Below are 22,399 nucleotides of genomic sequence, written 5' to 3'. Positions count from 1 at the left end.
CTTTATCAAAAATAAAGAAAAAAATCTGTAATATTGTGAAATATTATTGCAATTTACTCTAAAATAACTGTTTCTCACATGTTCTAAGGTTCACCAGGGTTCCGTAATTTGCGTGAATATGTTTCAGTTAGTTCTAAATGTAATCCTAAAGATCCGAATAAATTTAATCATGTGAAAAATAATGATTTCTACTTAAAAAAAAATAAAATAATAATAATAATAATAAATAAATAACACTATATCCCTCTACACTAACTCACACTAACCCTACCCCTAAACCTACCCATCACAGAAAACTTTCAAAATTTTTACATTTTCAGACAAAGTCATGTTTTCCTCATGGAGATCACAAAATGTCCCCACAAGGACAAGGATTTCGGATATTACCATCTTTGTGGGGATTTGCACAAAATTACATGTGCGTATTATATAAGTGAATGAGACCCAATGTCTGTAGTGCTTAGAAGGATGATATTTTTCAAACTAATCTCTGAGAGTGATATTTTAAAATCATGTGTTCTTTGCTTTATTACCAATATTCAGATGTCAGTGTCCCTGAGAGGAGGCAGGGGGAGTGAGTTTTTTTGGCCCTGCAGCGATGTAGCCCATTGTCAGGAAACTAATAAAAGAGGCCGGGTGTGAAGGAACGCAGTAATTATCAAGCCTGCGATATCAGCACGGTATTTATGAAAACTCTATGCGTTAACAAAAGAACAAGGTCATGCACACGGGCGGGTCGTCTCTGAGATAGATTTCTGGCAAGCAGACACGGCACGCCCACAACCGACTGATAAGCAAAACTTACATTCCCATTTAACTGCAGTCCACGGTTAAGGTCTGGAGGAAAAACAACACACCGCAATGCCTTCTTGAATTGGAGAAACATGCCCTGGAACGTTTCTAAAAGTGTCTGAGAGACACAGACAAATGGGCTGAAACATGGCAATGTGAGATTGCATCGATCTGCAGGAGCACAATTGGCTAGCCTGGTCATCCCCTTTGACTAAGTGTTCTTAGTTTCAGGATTTGTGAAAATATTGAGCCATACAGCTAGCCGAGCATGAGAAAGACTACCTGACATGTTTTCAGCTTCCTCCACATAGATAAAAATACACAGCGGCAGCACGACAGTGACCTTGCATTTGTAATGTGAGCACCTGTAATGTTTGGCATGACATCACAGATGTGTTATTGGCCAAGAATTTCCGGCGCACAGTCTGTCTCCACTTATGTGTTCATGTTCCTGTGTGATTGCACGTCAGGCTTTACGTATGTGTTTGTGTTTGCCTGAGAGCATGCTATAATAAAAAAAGGAAGGCAGTCAAAGAACATGAGAATTTAAACATTTGAACTCTGAACACATATGAATATCCTGTAGCAAGGACATACAACAGATACCCAATATCATTTTGAAAATGCCGATAGCTCTCTAACACTGAGGGAATCATACACCATCTGGAGAAATTGCACAATGTGTCTCAACGCCATGCCATGTGTGTGTTCTTTCAGAAAACTGGTTTTGTTAAATGTTGTAACCAATCAGTTTGGCAACTCAATAGAACATGTGATTCTTGGAAAGTCCTAAATAACAGTAATCATAGATACTAATGATTTTGACATCTCTGTTTTTTGACACATTAGTGTAGGAGGTGAGAGAGAGAAAGAGAGAGAGAGAGACCACACTTCCTTTATATATCTTTTCACACCATCATACACGTCCACTACAGCAGCACAAGCTAATGAACTTTAAAGGTACAATATGTATTTTGTTTGCCACTAAGGGAAAAACCTCTTCAAAACAATAACAAAGGCGTAGAGTGATGGCTTAGTGAATGAGCGTGGAATCATGGAACTTTTCGTCATGTTGATGGATCTAATAATGTTTATGGGGAAATAATGTTTATGGATGAGTGAATACATTCATGTTTTTTAACAGGACTGTGGTGTGAAGCAGGGCACGATTGCTAATGAGAGACAGATATCAGCGCCACACGCGAGTCCCGGGAATATAAAGGAATGAGGACATTTCATTCTACAGAACTAACTTGCCAGCAAGTGCTGAAATATTAAAAGCAGGTCAGTTTATTTGACAAATTAAAATTGTGAGGTAACGCAGCGCTGTTTCACTTGGTCTACACTATCATACTAAACTGCATTTGAGTGTGTTGAAAGTTATAATGCTATTCTATGTGTTAGTTTGTTTGGCTGTATGAGACTATAGCAGTAAGCTAGACCAACATTAGAAAATCAAACTGATCATATTCTATTATTTCATCATGTTGAGCTACATAACATCGATTTGTTTTATTTACATCTGCTCACCTGTCTAATAAAGCACATGCAAGAGTGGCATCTCTGTCAAGACCAAGTTTGTCGGGAAGCTCTCGGCATCTCGAAAACACCACACCAATATTTATCCTCGTTTTATTTATCCTTTTGTCCCAAAGTCTGCTTTCCTTGGTCTTTAATGTTTGAACGAAACAACAACAGTGTGCCACTAGACATTATGCAGTTGTCCACATCTGTTGCCATGGTTACTGTGGCAGTACAAGTGGAAACCAGGGATAACGCAAATATTACGTCATTGACAGGCGAGAAGTGACAAGGGACGGGCGCTATTTAAAATCATGAATTTTTCTGAATTTACAAATTCTTGGAAATATTTAGGATGATGTAAGTACGCAATTGAACAAAATATATAACACCGTGCAAGTGGTTTTTACAAAAATCGTACATATTGTAGGCCTACCTTTAAGACAAAAACCGATACATGTGGAGTAGTGTGTCTCCAGTTCTTTTCTCTGTCTCTATAGCATGCAGGTGCAAGCTCACATCTGCATGAACGGCACAACAGAGGACCTTGTTCTGTTCCTCACACTACAATACTCCTCACACACATATATACAAAGACACGGGCAACTGACCGAGTACAAAGAAAGTCATCATTCTTTGAGTGTAATTCCAGAGGCCGGCCTATACAAGCCTGATAGCCATTAAGGATTCATGATTCATCTGGATCTCATATTATAACGGCTTGAATTTTTCATGCAACCTCTCAATGCCAAGAAGAGGAAAAGTGGAATTGAAATTAGATGAAATGTTGTCTGCAAAACCCACCCAGCGCATTAACATGTTAAAACCTTTTACTATTACACCAGGATCTGTGGCGAGATTTGCTTCGTTTTGTTGGATTTAATCAGTATTTTTTAGGATGGCTAGACTAGAATGGATCATGTTTGGACATTGTCGGGATGGAGATGTGAGAAAAGTCATTTGCGACCGATGTGTGTGAGCGAGCGCGTGTATGTGTGCATAATGGCATATGACTGATTATATGCAGCGTTATGAGACTATTGTATTGTCAAAGGGATGGTCCACCCAAATTATTATTATTTTTTTTCATAATTTACACATCCTCATGTTGATACAAACCTGCATGCATTTAACAATTTCTGTAGAACCTACTGTCCAAGACCACCCATTGCCCTCCACAATATTCAATAGCTCTCTGGCCCGAGTTTTGATTTCAAAACATATTCATTTATGGGCCTACTTTCTTTAAATGAATTAAATAATTAAAATAACTATAATTAACCAAATTAAAATAACATTTCTTTAAGAGCTGCATGTTCCCCAGGGTTCCCACTCTTCTTTACCGATTAATTTATATGACTCTTCCAGTCACTTATGATTTGGTAGATACATATTAACAATAACAATTTTTACAAAACATTTACTCACAATTTTTAATTATCATAGAGCTTTGCATAAATAGTAAATGATAAAAATGCACATGGCATTTTAAGATTTTAAGTAACCATTATCTTATTTGAAATAAGTTCAAAATGTTAATGTTGTTTATATGTCTGTGGTGTTTTTAATATGCTTTAAGACAAGCCATGTGCTAATTCATAAGTCAACTCCATTGCTGTATTTTCTCCTTAAAAACTGCAGTGAACCAAAAACTGTACAGTCTCTACGTCACAAAAAATATATGTTGTAACCAATCATGTCAACATGCGGGCAGGCTTTAGCACATCATTACTGTGCTGTGAAGCAGGAGAGTCTCAAGAGAAGCCAGCGGTTATCCCTGTATATTTTTCTGTTGATATGAAAAAATCATGTACATTTAGCAATATAGCGTGTGAATTATGTATATGATGTATATTACAATGTTATGATGAACTATATACCTTTCTCTACTGACGTTCTAAGTTGTTCAAAGCGTTTCTAAGGATGTTGATTTTTAGAAAGCAGCTGTTTGACTGAAATGGCGAATGGGATCATGGTTTGTGTAACATTATTAGCTGTTTGATAAAGTAGTCAAGCAAAAGGCTAATCATATTAGTTACTGTTATTTGTCCGACGTTGTAAAGAGCGATACATAAAACACAATCACATTCTAAAACATGAACTTGACGACCCTGTATAATTTACTCTCCACTTCTTCTGAATCAGTTTCTGCATCAAACATACATGGCTGAATTAAACCAGTATTTCCACTTGCCATTTTGCAGCATTTTCTACAGTAAAGTTAAGCGAGTGGATCTCTTAGCTCGTGCGGTTGAGTGGAGGTGGAGCTCATTTGCATTTTCATGAATCCACGTATAGATGAAACAAGGGTTTAGACTTACATTTAAGCTATTTTAAGGCATGAATAAAACATTTCTTCACAGTAAAAAAAAAAAAAAACTTTCCTGTTCGTGTTGATTGAAGTTGAGTCTTAAGGGATAAAATGATTGACTACATCATCTTGACTTAAGTCATCTTGAGGCCCAGTTTGCTAAGGCCCCCTATTGATACTTTGCAGTCACGTGATATCTGGCGGGCAACAAACGCGGTTAGTGCATCCAATCGCACAACAACTATCTGACATGTCGTGTACACCTCAAAACACCAACTTTTGTATATTAAAACTGGCAACGTCCAGGCAAGATCCTTGATTAGTTTACTGGTTTTCGTTGCTAGAGAATGACGTTCTTGCCCGCCAGTCAGTACAACTGACGTGACGTGCAAAGTATCAATAGTGGGTCCTGGACACCTGGTTGAGAATCGCTGATCTACATGCTGTACAATCTGCATAAAAGCAGGAAAACATACTGTGTTTACGCAGACTTTTTAATGCAGTGCAAAGGAGGCTTAATTTACACAGAATCACAATGGCGTGAAACAATATATCACATGCTGATTATTGATTCACATGCACAAGCACGTCACACAAGGTCTTTGCTTACTTTCTGGGTTATTTTCCAGCTCTCTCAAGCTGGATCATTAAACGAAAATAGTTAATTTTCAATAAAGGTCAGTGCCACACTTTACTGGCAGACAATCTCGCAGGTGTGTCACTGAGACAACCGGGGGCAATCGATTCACCATGGTTACTTTTTGTTCTTCTCAAAATGGCTGGCAAGCAGTAACTGACATCCACAACAGGAGGTCCAACAATGCCAGAATGCACCGGAAGAAGGGGTTTACTTCCTCTTTTGTTGTTATTTTGGAGCTCGGGCAGGCAGCAGTGAATGGTGGCTGTTTTTACAGATCTTGAAATAGTACTCTCCTCCCACCCGCTCCCATTGTCTACACCTCGCCTGCCCACGTTTGCTCCCAGTTAACCATGCGGCCAACTACACATCAAAAAGCACAATAGCGACATCCATTTTCAACAAGATTACTCTATCTTCCCAGTTTGGCTCCTAGGCTTTTCATGGGATGAGGGAGCCTGGGATAAGCCCTTCCGACTGCAGTTCCCCTGACGCAGGGTGCCGTCTGCAGAAGCGAGCTGCTCAGCCCTGCCAAGCATCCACTGACTCACTGGATGACGACTTAGCAGCCCACAATGACTATACCAGTGAGCAATTAGAAGGTTTAAATAATTATAATCAAGTGGTAAAGTAATCAGGATTGAATAATTGCAATCCGAAAATGATGGAGAAATTAGCCTAGCTGCCAGAGCTTAAACTAAACCACGTGCTCTCAGCAAGAGAGCAGTTACATGTAGTTTGGTTTTGTTCTGGTCAGATTTAATCCAACAGAACTGAGTGGGATTTTTTATTTTTTTTTGTACATTTTTTTTTTAAAGCAGAGCTATAACTAGTGTTTTTTCTTCTTCTTCGTTTTTCTTTTTTTTTCTCTGTCTTAATGAAAAAGCCTAAACAAATGTAGTCATTATTTAAGTGTTATTCGTTAAATATAGTCCATTTTATTCTGACAAATATTACATATAATTTTAGTCTATGAAAATAACATTTTAGCAGGCAATAATGTCCTGTAATAGATCAACCATGGCATTTCTAATTAACATTCAAAGGCTAGCGATATACTAAAGATATCAACATAAAATGCAACTTGTAAGTGTTGCTGAATTGAAAACAAGTGAAAGTGTGCAATATTAAATTTAAATGGATATTTTTATGATAAAATGATCAAAAGTGACAATACAAATCAGATTTCCATTTCAAATAAATGCTGTTCTTTTGAAGGTTCTATTCATTCAAACCTGAGCAAAATGTATCACAGTTTCTACAAAAAAAAAATATCAGATCAGCATATTCAATATTCAAATCAGCATATTAGAATGATTTCTGAACAATGATCATGTGGCACTGAAGACTGGAGTAATGATGCTGAAAATTCAGCTTTGCAATCACAGGAATTTGTAAAATACATTGAAATAAAACGGTTTTATTATTTAAAAAAAAAAAAAAAAAAAAAATCACAATATTATTGATTTAATGTTTTCAATTGCTTTGGTGAGCACAAGAGACTTGCTAATGTCTCTTGTCAAAAATGTGAAATATCTTACTGACACCAAAACTTTTAAATGGAAGTATCCAGTGATTGATAAGACTGATAAGTGATATAGTACATGTTTAGGAATGTACTATATCACATGCAACCATGTATTTATGACATTCTGACTAGAATTTTCTTTCTAGAATTCTCCTTGTAGATGTAAGTTCTAAGTTGTGTTCTGCTTCATTCAGTTCATTATATCAAATATTTCATTAATTAAAATGAAATATTTCATTTTTCATTTGAATATGAAATACCAAAATGCTAATTCCAGCAATGACTTAGAGAAATAAATAAAATAAAAAATAAAATAAAAAATAAGAAGAACTAACTAAATAAATAATCATTCATAATACCTTCGGTCAGTTTGTATAGCGAGTTGACTACAGTAAACACAGTGTGATACAGAGGTTCTCACAGCGCTGAGTGAAAGGGCCATATAACACGCTTTAGCAGTGAAAGATTGAGCCCAGGCGACACAGTAAAGGTTAACTACTTAATTCCAGTGATTAGTCCACGCAGAGTTCAAGGCGCTCTGCCAAAAGCCTTCATTTAGCAGCTACATGCACCACCTCCACATTCTCTCAACAGCCAAAACCCAGAGACTGCTGGCAAACAAAGGTAACATCAGGTATGTGAAGTACCCAGGTGGGTACAGGCCGTCTCCACCATCCTGTTCAAGGCCAGATCACGATCAGTGTCTCATAACTCCTCTAAAGGAGGCTATAATACTTGACCTAAGATGTTTTATTCAAACCTGAGCATGCACAAATTTAATCAAACAGCAAAAATGAGATAGAATCCACCACAGCCTCTGAGGTTAAAGCAAGGCATCAAAAAGCATGTGACTATCTGGTCCACAGAGAAAGACGGTTATAAAAGGTTTGTCGATGTATGGATTTTCTTCCTCGCCTGTACGAATCGAGGTGGGCGGCCTTTGTACAGATGATATCTTTTCACTTAATGAACAGAGATGAGCAGAAAAGATGGCTGTGGATATTCAGTATACACGCTGCCATTTCCTGACAGCGTGAATAAAATTGTCTCCGTGTACAGTTGGTTGAGTCTGGCTTTTTTCCGCCCGTGTAATCTCACTTTTCCTCATTGGTGAGACTATAAGACTGCGCTTGCTCCTGCCTCTTCCACGCAGCAGAAAAAAAAAAAAAAAAAAAAAACAGTTTACACAGCGTTCATTGTGGTTTCCCACAACATCCCGAGGAGGACAGATGAGGACGGCATGCAGATTCCTCATCCCAAGCCCTGGTGTCACTTAGGAAGAGGATTCAGAGCAGAGGGACAAAGTGTGCTATGTTTGTTTGTGTTCTTGTTACCACCGAGGGATGTGGGATTTACACCTCAAACAACTCTCGCCGCGACCAGACCCTATAAGTCACTGCAAAGGTGCTCTGGTGTTGTCACACCTCTGCCACACTGGCTCATTACACCTCCTGGAGCTGTATATCATATGCTCTGTGTGTGTTTGTGAGTGTTTGTGAGTGTGTGTGTGTGTGTGTGTGTGTGTGTGTGTGTGTGTGTGTGTGTGTGTGTGTGTGTGAGAGAGAGAGAGAGAGAGAGAGAGAGAGAGAGAGAGAGAGAGAGAGAGAGAGAGAGAGAGAGAGAGAGAGAGAGAGAGAGAGAGAGAGAGAGAGAGAAGAGAGAGAAAGAGAGAGCAGAGATGCTGCGAGGGGTATTAAGACATGGCAATCGGAGAGAGAAATAAAATGGCAGCAGTTATTTATTTAAATGCTGGCCAGTATACATATTTAATGATCCAAGAGCACCTGCTGAAAGGCAGATGGAAAAGGCCTTTTGTCTGTAATTGCGATTGTACAGTGACCTCGTGTTGTAATGGAAATATGCTTAGCTCAAGAAATGCTCTTCTGTCAAGTTAAAACTTTTCACACACATGTAGGAATCACACGCACAAGCACACACACACATTACAGTTCCTGCTCCAGCCTACAGGGGGGCTGCTGAGTACGGACTTAAACCACACACACACACACACACAGGTCCCCACTTGGTCAAAAATGTAAAGAACTTCACCATAACGTTTTTTTTTTTACTTGATTTTAACTTGTTTTAAAGCATGACCAACAGGGGACTTGAAAAATTAGCCCACTTGGCTCGGTGGTCCCCTGTTGGTGAGTGTGTAACGGCACCAAGGTCCCCTATTAGACAGGTAGACAAGTACACACACACACATATACAAGCAGACCTTATTAATGGGGACGAAGACAACAACACGGAGCTATAGACAAGCTGTCGGGCTGGTCCGAGAGGTGTTAATGTGATCCCACAGCTCAGCTGGATGCTGTGCAGGGTTCTGGTGTTTTATTACAGCACTGTGCGGAGAGAGAGAGACACTGAGATAGACAGAGAGACAACAGACTTTGCTCAGCTCACCTAGCAATGGTACAATGGCTTTAAAGGCCCGCAGGACCCACAGCTCTTGGGTGAAATAACACACTGAATGAGAGGCATGAAATAGAAAGTACAGAACAAATTGTGCTGAATTTAATGGTGAGGCAATGAGAAAAAGAGGAGCTCTGACTTGTGCTGAAGGATTCTTGGATGTTTATTGATACTATTGCACTGATATGTAAACCACTTTGAGATATTTATTTTGATAACAGTAAAACGGAGGAGGAGTTGGTCAGTGGTTAAGCTCATGCAAACAATATGAATTTGTATCTAGGCTTTCACTTCGTCATAGTCCAATCCTGCTACCCTCATTATTTACAGCTTGATCTAAATAGTATTTCTAGGTATTTGTACCATTTACACATACATGTTTACAATTGGATATACAGTTTAATACTGGACATATTGACAGCATCTAAGAATAAGAATATGCACAGCTGTAGAAACAGAACATTTAAAAACAAAATGTGTGAATACAATATTTTAGTCTTTTTTTCCTTTTTAAGAAATTAATATTTCAGCAACAATTAAATTGATTAAAGTAACAGCAAACAAATGTATAATGCTACAAAAGATCGCTATTTCAAAATAAATGCAGTTTTTTTAAAACATTCTATTTGTCAAAGAATCCAGAAAAAAAGTACTACTGTTTTCACAACAATATTAAGTAGCACAACTGTTTTCAACATCGATAACAACAATAAATTCAGTAAATTAGAATGAGTTCTGATTATGTGACACCGAAGACTGTGTCTATTAAATGTGAATACCTGTGATTACTAATGAGATCACATTGTCATTATCTGTCCTATCTTCACCAGCCCTATCCATAAAAGTGGTACAAAGTTCAAAACAGAAGACAATCCATTCATCTCTCCTTCTGCATCACCGATGACACAATCCCAATCACAGGTCAGATCAAGAGCTTCAGATGGATGCAGTGGCCAGTGGTGATGATCAGCATCTCATTACTTCGGTTACTGATAAGTCCACTAATACCCTCGTTAGTGCACACTCGTCGGGCCTTCAATCACACGCAACTGCTCGATATCCATTACAACCTGCGCTGCCTCCTTCCTAACCTGAGCAAATGCAGATTAACACACAAGACAGTCTCAGATCAGAATGTGTGTTGGCAGGGGTAAATCGTGTGGGGATCAGGAGGTGGACCTTTGATCTGCTAAAAATCCCCTCGTCTGATAGAAGCAAGGAATGAAGTTGTGTGATGCACCATAAGCATGTAATAGAATGGAAGGACCGGCTCATACTTCACAGCAGTATCCTGGACCCACTGGTTATAATCTTGTAACATTTATGATCACTTTAAGATTATCACACCAAACATTAAAGAGAGAAGCTAAAGACCAATTTTCAGGTCAATACAAATACTGACACATCACATCTTAAAGGGATAGATCATACACAAATTAAAATGGTGTCATAATTGACTCACCCTCATGTCGTTCCAAACCTGTATGACTTTCTTTCTACTGAGAAACATGGAAGAAGACAATTTAGAGACATTTCCATGCTATGAAAGTTAATGGTTTTTTTTTTTTTTTTTTTTTTTCAATATTTCTTCTTTTGTGTTCTGCAGAACAAAAGATAAAAAAATAAAATAAAATAAAAAATCATACAGGTTTGGAATGACATGAAGATGAGTAAATGACAGTTTTCATTTTTTGGGGTGAACAATACATTCAATAATAAAAAAGGTAAGAGCCAAAAAGGAGTTAACAGATGAAGTTAGTCAGACTTATGAATAGCTATATCTATAACCACAACAAAATAGAAATACTTTCAGTATACACAGATGTATTAGACTAGCATTTGGAAAAAAAAATTCACATCAATACATCAATCCAGAATATGTAGTTTTAGTGTGAATGTCTATTTTAACTGCCTCACGCAAAACTCAAAGTCTCAAACAAGCAAATCCATGATTATTTCATTTTCATAAGCACTCACTATATTTGTATGCATTTGTTTCCAAAATAACTGATTAAAACGCACACACGCACGCACGCACGCACGCACACACACGCACACACACACACACACACACACACCTCTGTGACCTTACTCTCACAAGTTGTGTAAAATCATCCAATCAGGATATAATTTACTTGATAAAGTGCTTTCCAGATTTGTATTCAACATGCATCAGATGCAAAATGTCTGTGGGTGGTTCGTAGGCATACAGTCTGAGGCTAGGTGACTGGTAAACAGGTTCAGTTACCTGAAAGTGAGAAACTGTAGCATTTTTCAAAACACCAGAAACACGGAGCAAAACAGCTGAGAGTTAGAGCTGTAACTCTCCAGAGTGGATCAGTGGGAGGAATATAGATAATTCATGAGGTGTCAAGAAGGTTGAACAGGGCAAGTACTGTTCTGTGGTCTAACTTGCACCACTCAGTACAGACTGTGACCAGGAGCGAATGAACCAGAGAACCGCTCATTGTGTGCATATATTACGATTGTAGCAATACAAAAGGTCATACTTGTTGTGATCAACCATACAGTAGCTTCATCAAGAAATCTTCTGAAACAATCATTGAGATATTGTTTTCAGCAGAGATATTATCTCTCCTTGAAAAAGAAGGAGTAAAACAGTTGGGACAGTTTCAGTGGATTCCCAGCAATGTGTCATGGTAGCAAAAAACAAAGTGGCAGTTAACAGCAAATCCCATCACAGGCAGCACAGAGAACATGAATCGATTGTCCGTTTCAGGGATTCACTGCACCTTACATTCAAACTGTCACAATATTTTTCTTTTCTCCATAGCTATAGGGCACACTTACAAATGCCACTAAAGCATTTTTAGAAACCTGCATTTCTACAGTGTCCCTCGACTGTAAAACGGCTATTTTATTTTGGAATTAGAGAAGTGTAGCTTTAACGCGGACCAACGTTAGATTTATATCCCTTCTTAGCTCCAGTCATTGTGCTCAGTGAAACTAATCCACTCTGGCTTTCATTACAAAATGACAGAGCGCTACTAATTAATATTTGATAGCAAAGTTATTCATATTTAATATTGTAATGTAATTAATAATAACATAATGAATATTTCAGGGTTAAGTTGTAGGCTCGCATTTAATGAAGCGTTGGAGAATAATACTGTGCTCACACGCTTATTTACATGGATGCATTATTGCTTAATTTGTGTTGAATGGAGAAAATGAGAGATAATAATATGGGTTTAAACTCAAAATGGAGGCATGCCTTTATGTAGGCCAAATCTGTGCTGGTAAAAGTCCCTTTAATTTCCTCCCTCCCCCTTAAAAAAATATGTCCCAAAATCATAGAACGAGCAGTTATTCTGGCTTTAATGCTGAAATCAGCTTCACAGTACACTGGACATCAGCATAAAGAAGACATGCGTCAAATCAACTTTGCTTGAGCAAAACACAATTTCTTGATATATCTTTCTATAATAAAAGTAACAGGGACTGTCTAAAGTCTGGCTGATGGCTTTCCAGTTCATGCACACTATCTATCAAGTGTTGTCATTCCCTCCTGTAAAGCAAACAAATGTCCACAGACACATTTTCTTTTGTGAATAAAGAATCAATGCCATTCTCTTGTATTCATTTCCAGTGATCTTGTTCTTTAGCTCGGATTTCTAAATACGAATCGCATATTATCCATTCTCTTTATGCTACAAACACACATAATCCCATCACTGAGCACATCACGGTAAGACAAGACATCACACAGCAGTGCTATTAATTTTTGTAGAGTACATCTGCACTCCAAAGAAAATAACGATGTCCATTGTGATTAGCCATCAAAACACGCTGCAGCTAAAAGAGGGGGAACAAAGCCATGTGTGAGATAGCATCTAACTGGCATATGCTGTAATAAAACTGACAATACTTTAAGTAAACACATCCTTTGTTGGGCAAAGTACAATTTGTTCTGTTCTGCCCATCACTGTTATGAGTGTTTATATAAAAATGTCCTGCATTCAAATGTAATACAACTACAACTTAGTTAGAAAATAATATATTAAGGATATAATGGATTTATAGCTAAATAATACAGTGGTCATTTTGTTTCATGTCCGAAATCATGTATTTGTGGTAAAAGCTTATAAATGCAAAACAGGAGACCGGGGCTAGTTGTTACACTGGGGATGCAGTGCTATTTCTCAGTAAGGTTTTACTTAATAGTCCAATTACGCAAAATAGATAACATATCATTTTTGCAAATTGTATCCTACAAACCAAAATTCATACAAATAAATGTGTTTTAAATGTGACAAATATTATAAATTATTTTTGATGGCCATAAACATTTATTACATTTGAACTGTTTCTGATTCATTTTACTAAAAAGTCTGTTTAATGGAAGGTTGTTAAAACTTACCCCATGTAGTGTACTAATGTGTACTATGCAAGGTGTACCAAATTTAGACTAGGTAGGTACACAACTTACTTTTACACAAACTTTTATTGAGCAAGGTGACATTATATTGATCAAAAGAGACCGCATAGACTTGTTACAGAAAATGTCGACTGCAAATGTCTACTGTTTTCTATATTTCAAACATTATTATTTTTTTTTTTTTCAATTTTATTTACCACGGTTTCTGAAACATTCATTTCTTGAGCATATTAGAATGATCTCTGAAGGATCATGTGACATTAAAGAATGGAGTAATGGCTGCTGAAAATTCAGCTTTGCAATCACAGGAATAAATATAAAAATGTTATTATACTTTATAATTGTAATAATCTTTCACAATGTTTTCCACCAAATAAAGGCAGACTTAGAAGACATCTTTCAAAATCATATATTACCGACCACAAACTTTTGAACGGTAGTGCAAGTGTCAACACAGAAATTGACTTTCAAACAAACCCTTAGAATTACTATTAGAGTAAAGAGTGTGACAGCTAGCCCTGGATTCCCCTATAATTCCACAACCACCTACAGTCTTGTTAAAGGAGTTTGCCGTGTGTGTGCCGCACCTTTCAGAACCAGGTGATGGTGAGCTGTATTTCCAGTGAGTCAGACCACCGAGACCATGTGAAACAGTGAGAAGCGTGCTGTCATCTACCGTAGCTAACTCTTCCTCTCTCTCCCTCTACTGTCTCTCTTAGCCCTGCCATGCCCACTTCTACACGTATGCTAATCGTCTCCTCCGACTGGCAGCTGGTGCTCAAGGGGAGTTCGGGCACTGACAAGACAGGAGCCGGGTGTATAATTAAACATCAGACCGACACGTAATAAAAGCTAAAGGATGAAATGAGTGTAATCTCGGCCTGAGGTTCCTCGGTAATCAGCCCACAACCACATGCCTGGCAGAGATGGCAGGAAAAGGGAAGAAAAAAAAAAAACATGCTGATTCGAATGACCCATTTGAATCACACACCTCCCACTCTTTATTTGATTCATTTTTTAATTAGAGAGACAGAGTGAGGGAGGATTGCAGATCTTAGGTGATGGAGTGAGGCGGTGAGAGAGAGGAGCAGCGCTCAATCTCTTCTAACAGCATGGCTTCCTATCTTGCTGCAACATGGAACTTATCTGAGCTCTGCAAGCCATTCTCTTGAGCACTTAACCTTGTGATTTGTAAAAAAAAAAAAGCAATAAAAATGAAGCTCAATCAATACCCGACCAACCAATGAAGCAAGGTACAGACTGCACCCCTTATGTCCAACCATTCACCTCCACTCTCCATGCATTGTCCTCCTACAGACAATCATTCTGCTCACCGGCACAAATACAGTACTCCATGACCTTAAATACAGCACAACACATTAGAGAAGAGCAGAACGGCACATGACCGTTTGAGCGCTCCCAGCAGTCTCCATCACACACAGAGAGCCCTATAACATTGTGAAAGTGTCAGCCTGAAAGCATCGTATTCATTTGCCCTTATACCTTGGAGATCATCACGGGGGGCCCAATTGTTGTGTTTGTTTATGCATTTCTGCTGATCAAAAGCTACGGCAGAATCCAACAAAGGCTGCTTAATTGCAGCTCTTGAAAAATGTATGCTGCTCTTAAGGACTTTTTTGTGTCACGCCGATATTGGGAAAACACAGGTGTAAAGGCCACATGAGAGCACATGTTTTATTCACATGCCTGAGTGACAGGAGGGGGGGGGGGGAGGGGAGGATCAGACATAGTAGAGAATTCAAGTGAGAGGCCTTAATTAGCTGAGGTCCTGCCAAATTTTGGACACACAAAGGATGTTATTTTCCACCTCACTGATGGTGGAGATGGTGTTCATTTGGTAATGCAACTTTCCAGAAACTTTTTTTTTTTAATTAAAAGTTTTTTAAATTAATTGTTATAAATAAATAAATAAATAAAATTATATATGTATGTGTGTATATATATATATATATATATATATATATATATATATATATATATATATATATATATATATATAAAAAATAAAAAGTATGTCTTAAGAGAATTTTCGATTAACAACTAATTACTATGAAAGGTCAAATCAACCTTATACAAATTAGTTGTCAATGCAAGGTAGCAATATGAAAGATTCATCTTGTTTGAAGAAAAAACAAAATTATATTTTGAGGAACGAGCATTGTCTTGTTGGCTACGGTAATGTGCAAGTGGTTGGACAAGCATAGTGCCAGGTTGGGCTCCCGAGGTTCACGCTTGCAGTGATCTGTGAACAAGCTGCTTTGGCCTGCTCATACTGCAGTCCTCTCAGGACCCAGGGCTCTCTGCACAGGTCCGGTGCCAGGTCACTCTCCTATCCCCTAATTATCTCCATACCACTTCACCTCTCTGCATACACACATATGCATGCAGCACGCTGCACATTACAGCTATAAACTTATATTTGGGGCAACCCTTCATACTACAGTACTGTATATGCGTTGCAGAACTTTCTCAGACTCTGTGAAATACAACACCATGCATAAATTAGCATTCAGAGCTGTATTTTCCTAATTGAACTGTAAAAGATGGAAAGTGTGCGAGAGTCAGCAATGCCAACCTTGCCCTCTTCTTCACGGCAATTATTGCTCCTTCACAAAATGTCAAACGAAAAGGCATTGAGGCAGCAGAATTAATGTTTCCACATGATAAGTAAGCTTAATATTCAGCCGACAATTAGACTACTCACCCTGCCAACCAGAATTGGATCGGGTCCAGAGAACTCCTCCAACACAAACATTTGATTCCAAACCCATCCTCTCTTGGCACGACTGAGGATTCTTTGTCCTTCGCTTGGCCGGTTTCGCGGGATCATGGCTGATGCCGTTTGTAAACTTTGTGACTGATTGTTTAACGAAGCCATGGAAGAGTACGGCACACAAGTAATCCATACTAGCAGGAGAGAAGTCCATAGATCTCGCTGCATCTCCTCTCCTCGTTTTAGCATTTTTGTAATATTTTCTTGTAGCCTTTTTTTTTCTTTTGCTTCCCCTCCAAAATTCAGGGGTTGACCAGCTGACAAACAGCTGAATGGTTACTCTTTTGTTCTACGTATCCCCCAGGTTGAGTTCATGTTGTGAGGAGGGTCACGGATGTACTCTGATCTGTCTCCAGAACACAGAGAAGGAAGGCGCACTGCAAAATGTGACATCCATTAGTTGGTTCATCAATGTAAGAGATCTAGAGGGGAGAGACAAATGCAGACTTACAGGAAGTGCATGTAAATAAAACTGACAAGCTTGAGGAGTGAAGTCTCAAGGTCAGTTTGATATGACATCAGAATGCCAAATAAACAAGTCAGAGCACATCTGTCTTCTATAGGAGTATATAGTACAACGCAAACATAAGCTATTGGAAACGTATAGGAACTATAAAATCGAGCCAATTAATGTTTCAGATTGCAATGCTTGTTATGTGAAAACAGTCATCCTACAGTCATTTTGAGGTATAAAAAGAAAATAATTTCCGACAAATGACTGCAGCATAAAGTATAAATGCTTGAAAATCACAGGGTAGATTAAAAAAACAGTATCTCATCATGCTCATGAGCTGCTTTCATTTCCTAAAACCAATTGCTTTCAATGCCCTTGACATATTATCACAATACGGTATAATTTAGAGTTTGCAGAATGATTAAAAAAACAGGATTTATATATCTGAAAACATAACATACATGATATAACTATTTTTAACTACTTACAATGCTTATAAGAAGAGAGTCTGTACTTACACAATTATTATTATTATTTTTTGCAATTTTTTCATGCACTTGATTTCAATTCAAACAGCAAGTCCTTTTTTTTTTTCTTTTTTTTTTTTTTTTTCTTGGTTGACCATACAAAAATCATAATCTGCATTTCACTAAACCGGATTATTTAGCTGAATGGTTTCAAGCAGAACCCTCCGGAGAACTTTGTTATCTATTATTTCATATGTTCCCAGGCATTGATGCAACCAGACACCAGTAAGAAGGTTAAGAGAAATTCAGTCTTTAATGCAGTACACAGCAGACAAGTACATGTTTGTTTTCTGAAAGAGTTGCACACAATTAATTTAAATAATTGACCTGTTTGCTAGTAAGCAAGCCACACATTTGAAACATGCACCGCTTAGTCTTCCTTCCACAGTGTAACTTCAGCGAGCAGTAAAGCTTTATTGCACTCTGACACCATATAGAGACTCGGCGAGCAAAGACGATGCTTAAATCACTGGCGGTTTCAGCACCATCGTGAGTGGACAGCTCCTCAAAAAAAAAAAAAAAAGTCGCTTACTATATTCATGGTCGCTTTCTGCCTCTTTCGAATGAGTAACAGAAGCATGATTCCGATACTTAAAAGCAAAAAATTATAATCTAGAAGCAGTAGAGAACTGCAAAACACACATGCCACGACGAGTTGACCAAGTTGATTAACCAAGACGTTCGCAGACCACGTTCTTCTGTAAAGTGAACACAATTAATTCGACGCACGACATTCTTGAACGATGCAAAACAAATGATGGGCAACGGGAGCTTATGGTCTGGTCAGCAGGCTGTCAATCTGTCTCGGTTTCGGATCAATCACTGTAGCGCAAACAGCATCAAACGAAACATCCAGTATTTCAGGCGAGTAAAAATGCACGCGCCTTCCGCCAAACGACATATACTGTGTAAAACCTCTCCTCCGCCTGTTAATAAGTCTTGAGTACTTACTGTATATCATCCGGACGTCCGTTCCATGTCATTCACAGGGGATAGAACATATCAGAGAAGGAAAATAAAAAGACGTGACTTGTTTTGCAATATTGCTGGTACTTGTCTTTTTTGTAAATTATCTGTCAAATGAATATAGTCAAGAAAATAATAAGGAGAATAAGTTGACAGACGCGGGTGGGAACGATTAGGATCCGTAGAGTTTAGTAGCTTGGCGTTGACAGCGTGTCGGTGAGCTCCGGCAAGCCCGCTCGCTGAGTGGAGGAGTGAGGAGAGATGGACGAGAGGTGTTTGGAGGGAAGAGCCTCCCCTCTGTCGCGCTCATTGGGTTGATAAAGAGGCAGGTCCTCAGCCCTGGCAATGAATGCACGCGCTTTACCTTGGGAATACTGAACTTTTATGTCAGTGCGTTGGTGTTTTTCCCTACCTTTATCAAACGCATTCGGCTAACAAAGCATCCATACGTGTGACGCGTCTGGACACTTGTGCGACGGTCCTCTTTTTTTCCGTCTCATTCCAGCTCGTGCATGGAATGCAATGAGATTTTACATACTGTTTAAGCATCTCATCGCCATAATGAATTTTGGCCAGGTGAGCAAATAAAACAATTTTCACTTTTAAGTTATTTTCGCATTGTACAATCATTTTAAATAGGCTATATGCCACATTCTTAAAAGTAAATTTAAATGATGGCGTGACTGCATGTTTTTATGTGATGCAAATATGCTTTGCATTACGCAACGCTAATTGTAATTCGGTGCCACTGCAGTCAATTATGCCTATTTAAGACTTCTTTAAAACACTAAAACAAACAATGTTTTTTTTTTTTTTTCTTCTTCTAAGACACGTTTGTAAAAGATAAATGTCCTAATTGAACTAAGGCCTAATCCTGGCTTAATCTAAGCCTTGTCTGTGAAACCAGGCCTGTATGAAAATTAGCCAATACATGCTTATCATGATTTCAGTCTGAGTCAGAGCCGGTGTTTTCCAAAAGTCTAGACTGAGATCTTTTTTTATTTTAGAATGTGTGAGACTTTGATAGATTCACTGTGACAATGAGGGATGAAATTCAAAGCTTTTTGGAATAAAATGAGGAATAAAAATGAGTCGACTAATCTAAAACAAAAGACTCCAGATTTTGGCATTAGGCACCCAATCTTACGATTTCATGTATATGAGGAGTGAATTTTTCACTAGTGGGGTTGCAGCTTAACAGGTTAAACCTACAACTATACAGCTAAATGTTCTGATCACACTGGATAAATAAACAATAATCCGCTGCTTTAGTATCTTCACATGAGACCCTGAATTGATGCTGTGAGGAGCTCTGTTAAATATAAACTGCTAAGCTGAATGCATTATTTGCAAACATTCAGCCCAAAATAGAAAATGCATTGAAATAAACCCACCATCTCCTCAGCATTCATTAGTGCACACAGGATCTTGACATGTGTCTTGTCCACATGAATTGACGACTGTTCAGGTCGAGATACAGACAAAGCTCCGCTTCAACTGGCTCCCTCTAGTGGCCAAACATCAAGCAGACATCAGGAGTTTTCTTGACTGAGGTCAGTTAAACCTTAGAGATTAAACCTTGCAGATACAGATGTTCAATAAATTCTTAGCCTCACTTCAAGATATTGAGACATCTATATTAAAAAATAATATATAATTATAAATACATATAAATAATTGCACCCATCATACAACACCTGCAAGGCACATCAGCCTTCACAGATAGATAAAACAAGATATTGATCATAATATATCAGATGCCAAATCTTGAAGATGGTGATGATAATGCTTGAGAACCAAAAACTATTGTTATCTACATGTTACCTATTATCTTTAAATATTACTCAAATATGTAGTAATATTATAGAGTATACTAGTATTCCTCAGCCATTCTGCTACATGTTTAAGGCTTGAAAAGGGCTGATTTGCTAAAAAAAAAAAGAAAAAAAATAGAGAGATTTATTCCTCACCCTTACATGGATGACAAAGTCACAATGAGCACTACAATATCACCATTATCAATCACAATCTAAACAATGTCATTTATATCCCTTGTTTTTTTTTTTTTACTAATTTTATAGTTTACTTGTGGTTGTCACCTCACAAAATGATCATGGGTATAAAACTGCTCACATTTGCATCATGCCCGACATCCTATTTAACTCTATTTCAGTTCTGCTGCGCAGTTTGTCAAGCTGCTCTCCAGTGGTTCTTTCTCTCTGTCATTGATTAATTCCACTGACACAGCCTTTACCGGTGATCAAAATATCAGACGTCTTCTGAAAAAGGCAAAGTAAGTGAAGGGGAAACGGTCTTTACAGCCCAAGCTTCCTCAATCGATCATTGGTTACTACATTGTCAGTGGAATTAATCACAGGCCTGGTGCGCCGTGAACTGCTGGCACCCTTCTCCACACACCTCAGCCCTGTCATTTGCAAATGGCGACAACAGCCTCTGCAAACAAACAGGAAACAAGCCGTGATTTATTCATTTGTCTCTAAATTTACATCAAATCATTTAGAGAGGCAATTACTTGGGGATTTTCCCAGCTGTTTCACATAGATGTGAGGTTATGTCTAAAACAATTGTCTTTCTTACTGAAGACTTTTGCCTGCCAAGCATTCTAATCTCTTGTGATTCATAAATCATAGTGTTGGCATGTCTCAATATTTTGTACCCTCATGCTTCTTCCAATATGGCATATATGATGCAATTTATAGTACTCTTCAAAGATGCTAAAAATGCATTCAAAGATTATAAATAAATACACATAGAATTTATAAATGCCCTTTTTCATATCTGAGATTTAACTGTGAAATGTCTGATACCCATGTTCAAGCATGTGCAGTATTTAATGACGTGGAGTTGTGCAACTATTAACTTTTCCACAGCTCTGGTGGTAAATAAGCATCACCATTGGACTCTCCATTCAAAACACAATCCTACAAGACAAGAAGATAATGGACTGTGTTTATCGATTTCACCTCAACCAAAGCAAGAACGAGACTTGTGAGACACTATTCTTTAAAGAGCAGTCTCAACGGTATAATAACGGTTTCAGGTGGATGACTCTCCATCCCTGCAAATTGAGTGTTCAGTGTAATAGAATCTCTATGACACAAATAACAAATAAAGTTACGCGGTCTGACACTAGAAAAAACCTACAGCAACCTCTTTCTATCTCTATCCTAACTTGTTTATACCCTGGAAATCCAGAATTCTCACGAGAGCACAATTTGAATTTGCTCAGTGAGTTACTCTGGCATTGAGCAATGATGCTCATTAACTATGCCCTTGTAGCCGAGCTGCACCAATCACATCGTTGTATCTGATATAGGCGGGCCAGAGGCGAGCTAAACAGATGACGACAGCGCTAGTGACAGCGCGATGACGACAGTGATTGGTCGTAGTATTTTCCAATTGCGTGTAGTGAGATTTTCAAATGCATGCTTGGAGCTAAACAGATGACGACAGTGCTAGTGACAGCGCAATCATGGCAGTGATTGGTCGTAGTGTTATCCAATTGCGTGCAGTGAGATTTTCAAATGCACGCTTGGTGCCGCCCCTCGAGCTGGGCGATTTTCATCACTCGATTTCCAGGCTAACTTATTTAAGGGGATGAGTAAAACTGGATTTGAATTTCCTGAAAGAAATGCAAGCGCTTGTAAAGCAGCAAAAGATCAGTGTTCAAGTTTTAGGTAAGATTAGATTTCATTGGCTTTGGTTCTGTGTAAATTATTTTATGTAAATGAAATCCCAAATCAGAGCTGCTTTGCCATTGTCATGCCATTAAGCAAATGTCTTGTTTTCTGTCAGCTGTGCACAATGATCTACACTGTAACTGTGCCTCATAATGGCAGGTTTAAACAGATAAAGGTGGGGTAAGCAATATTTGAAAAACGCTGTTTGAAAGTTGGTCGCACAGACAAAACAACAAACAAGCAGCCAATCAGCTTTAGGGGGTGTGTGACGGTGGAGGAGAGAGAACAAGCAAAAGAGGGAGATTTGAAGAAAGACTGTAGAAAGAGAGATGTCTGAGAGACATTGCAAAA

At 38.3% G+C, this 22,399-nt stretch overlaps 1 protein-coding gene across 1 annotated transcript in view; it reads right to left on the bottom strand.

The window, feature by feature from the left end:
• The window catches only part of cdh8 (cadherin 8), a gene marked incomplete at both ends in the record, with an annotated part of 89,895 nt that extends 73,306 nt beyond the window's left edge, over positions 1-16,589 (bottom strand). Inside the window, one exon of the mRNA XM_081358870.1 lies at positions 16,332-16,589. Coding sequence (XP_081214996.1) covers positions 16,332-16,589 — 258 coding nt within the window. The remainder of the gene's footprint in view (positions 1-16,331) is intronic.
• Positions 16,590-22,399: the final 5,810 nt, after the last annotated feature.

The sequence above is a fragment of the Scardinius erythrophthalmus genome (genome assembly GCF_964197995.2).
Source record: "Scardinius erythrophthalmus genome assembly, chromosome: 2".
Lineage (NCBI taxonomy): Eukaryota > Metazoa > Chordata > Actinopteri > Cypriniformes > Leuciscidae > Scardinius > Scardinius erythrophthalmus.
The sequence above is the reverse complement of the archived record's forward strand: the minus strand, read 5'-3'. Positions and strand labels throughout refer to the sequence as shown.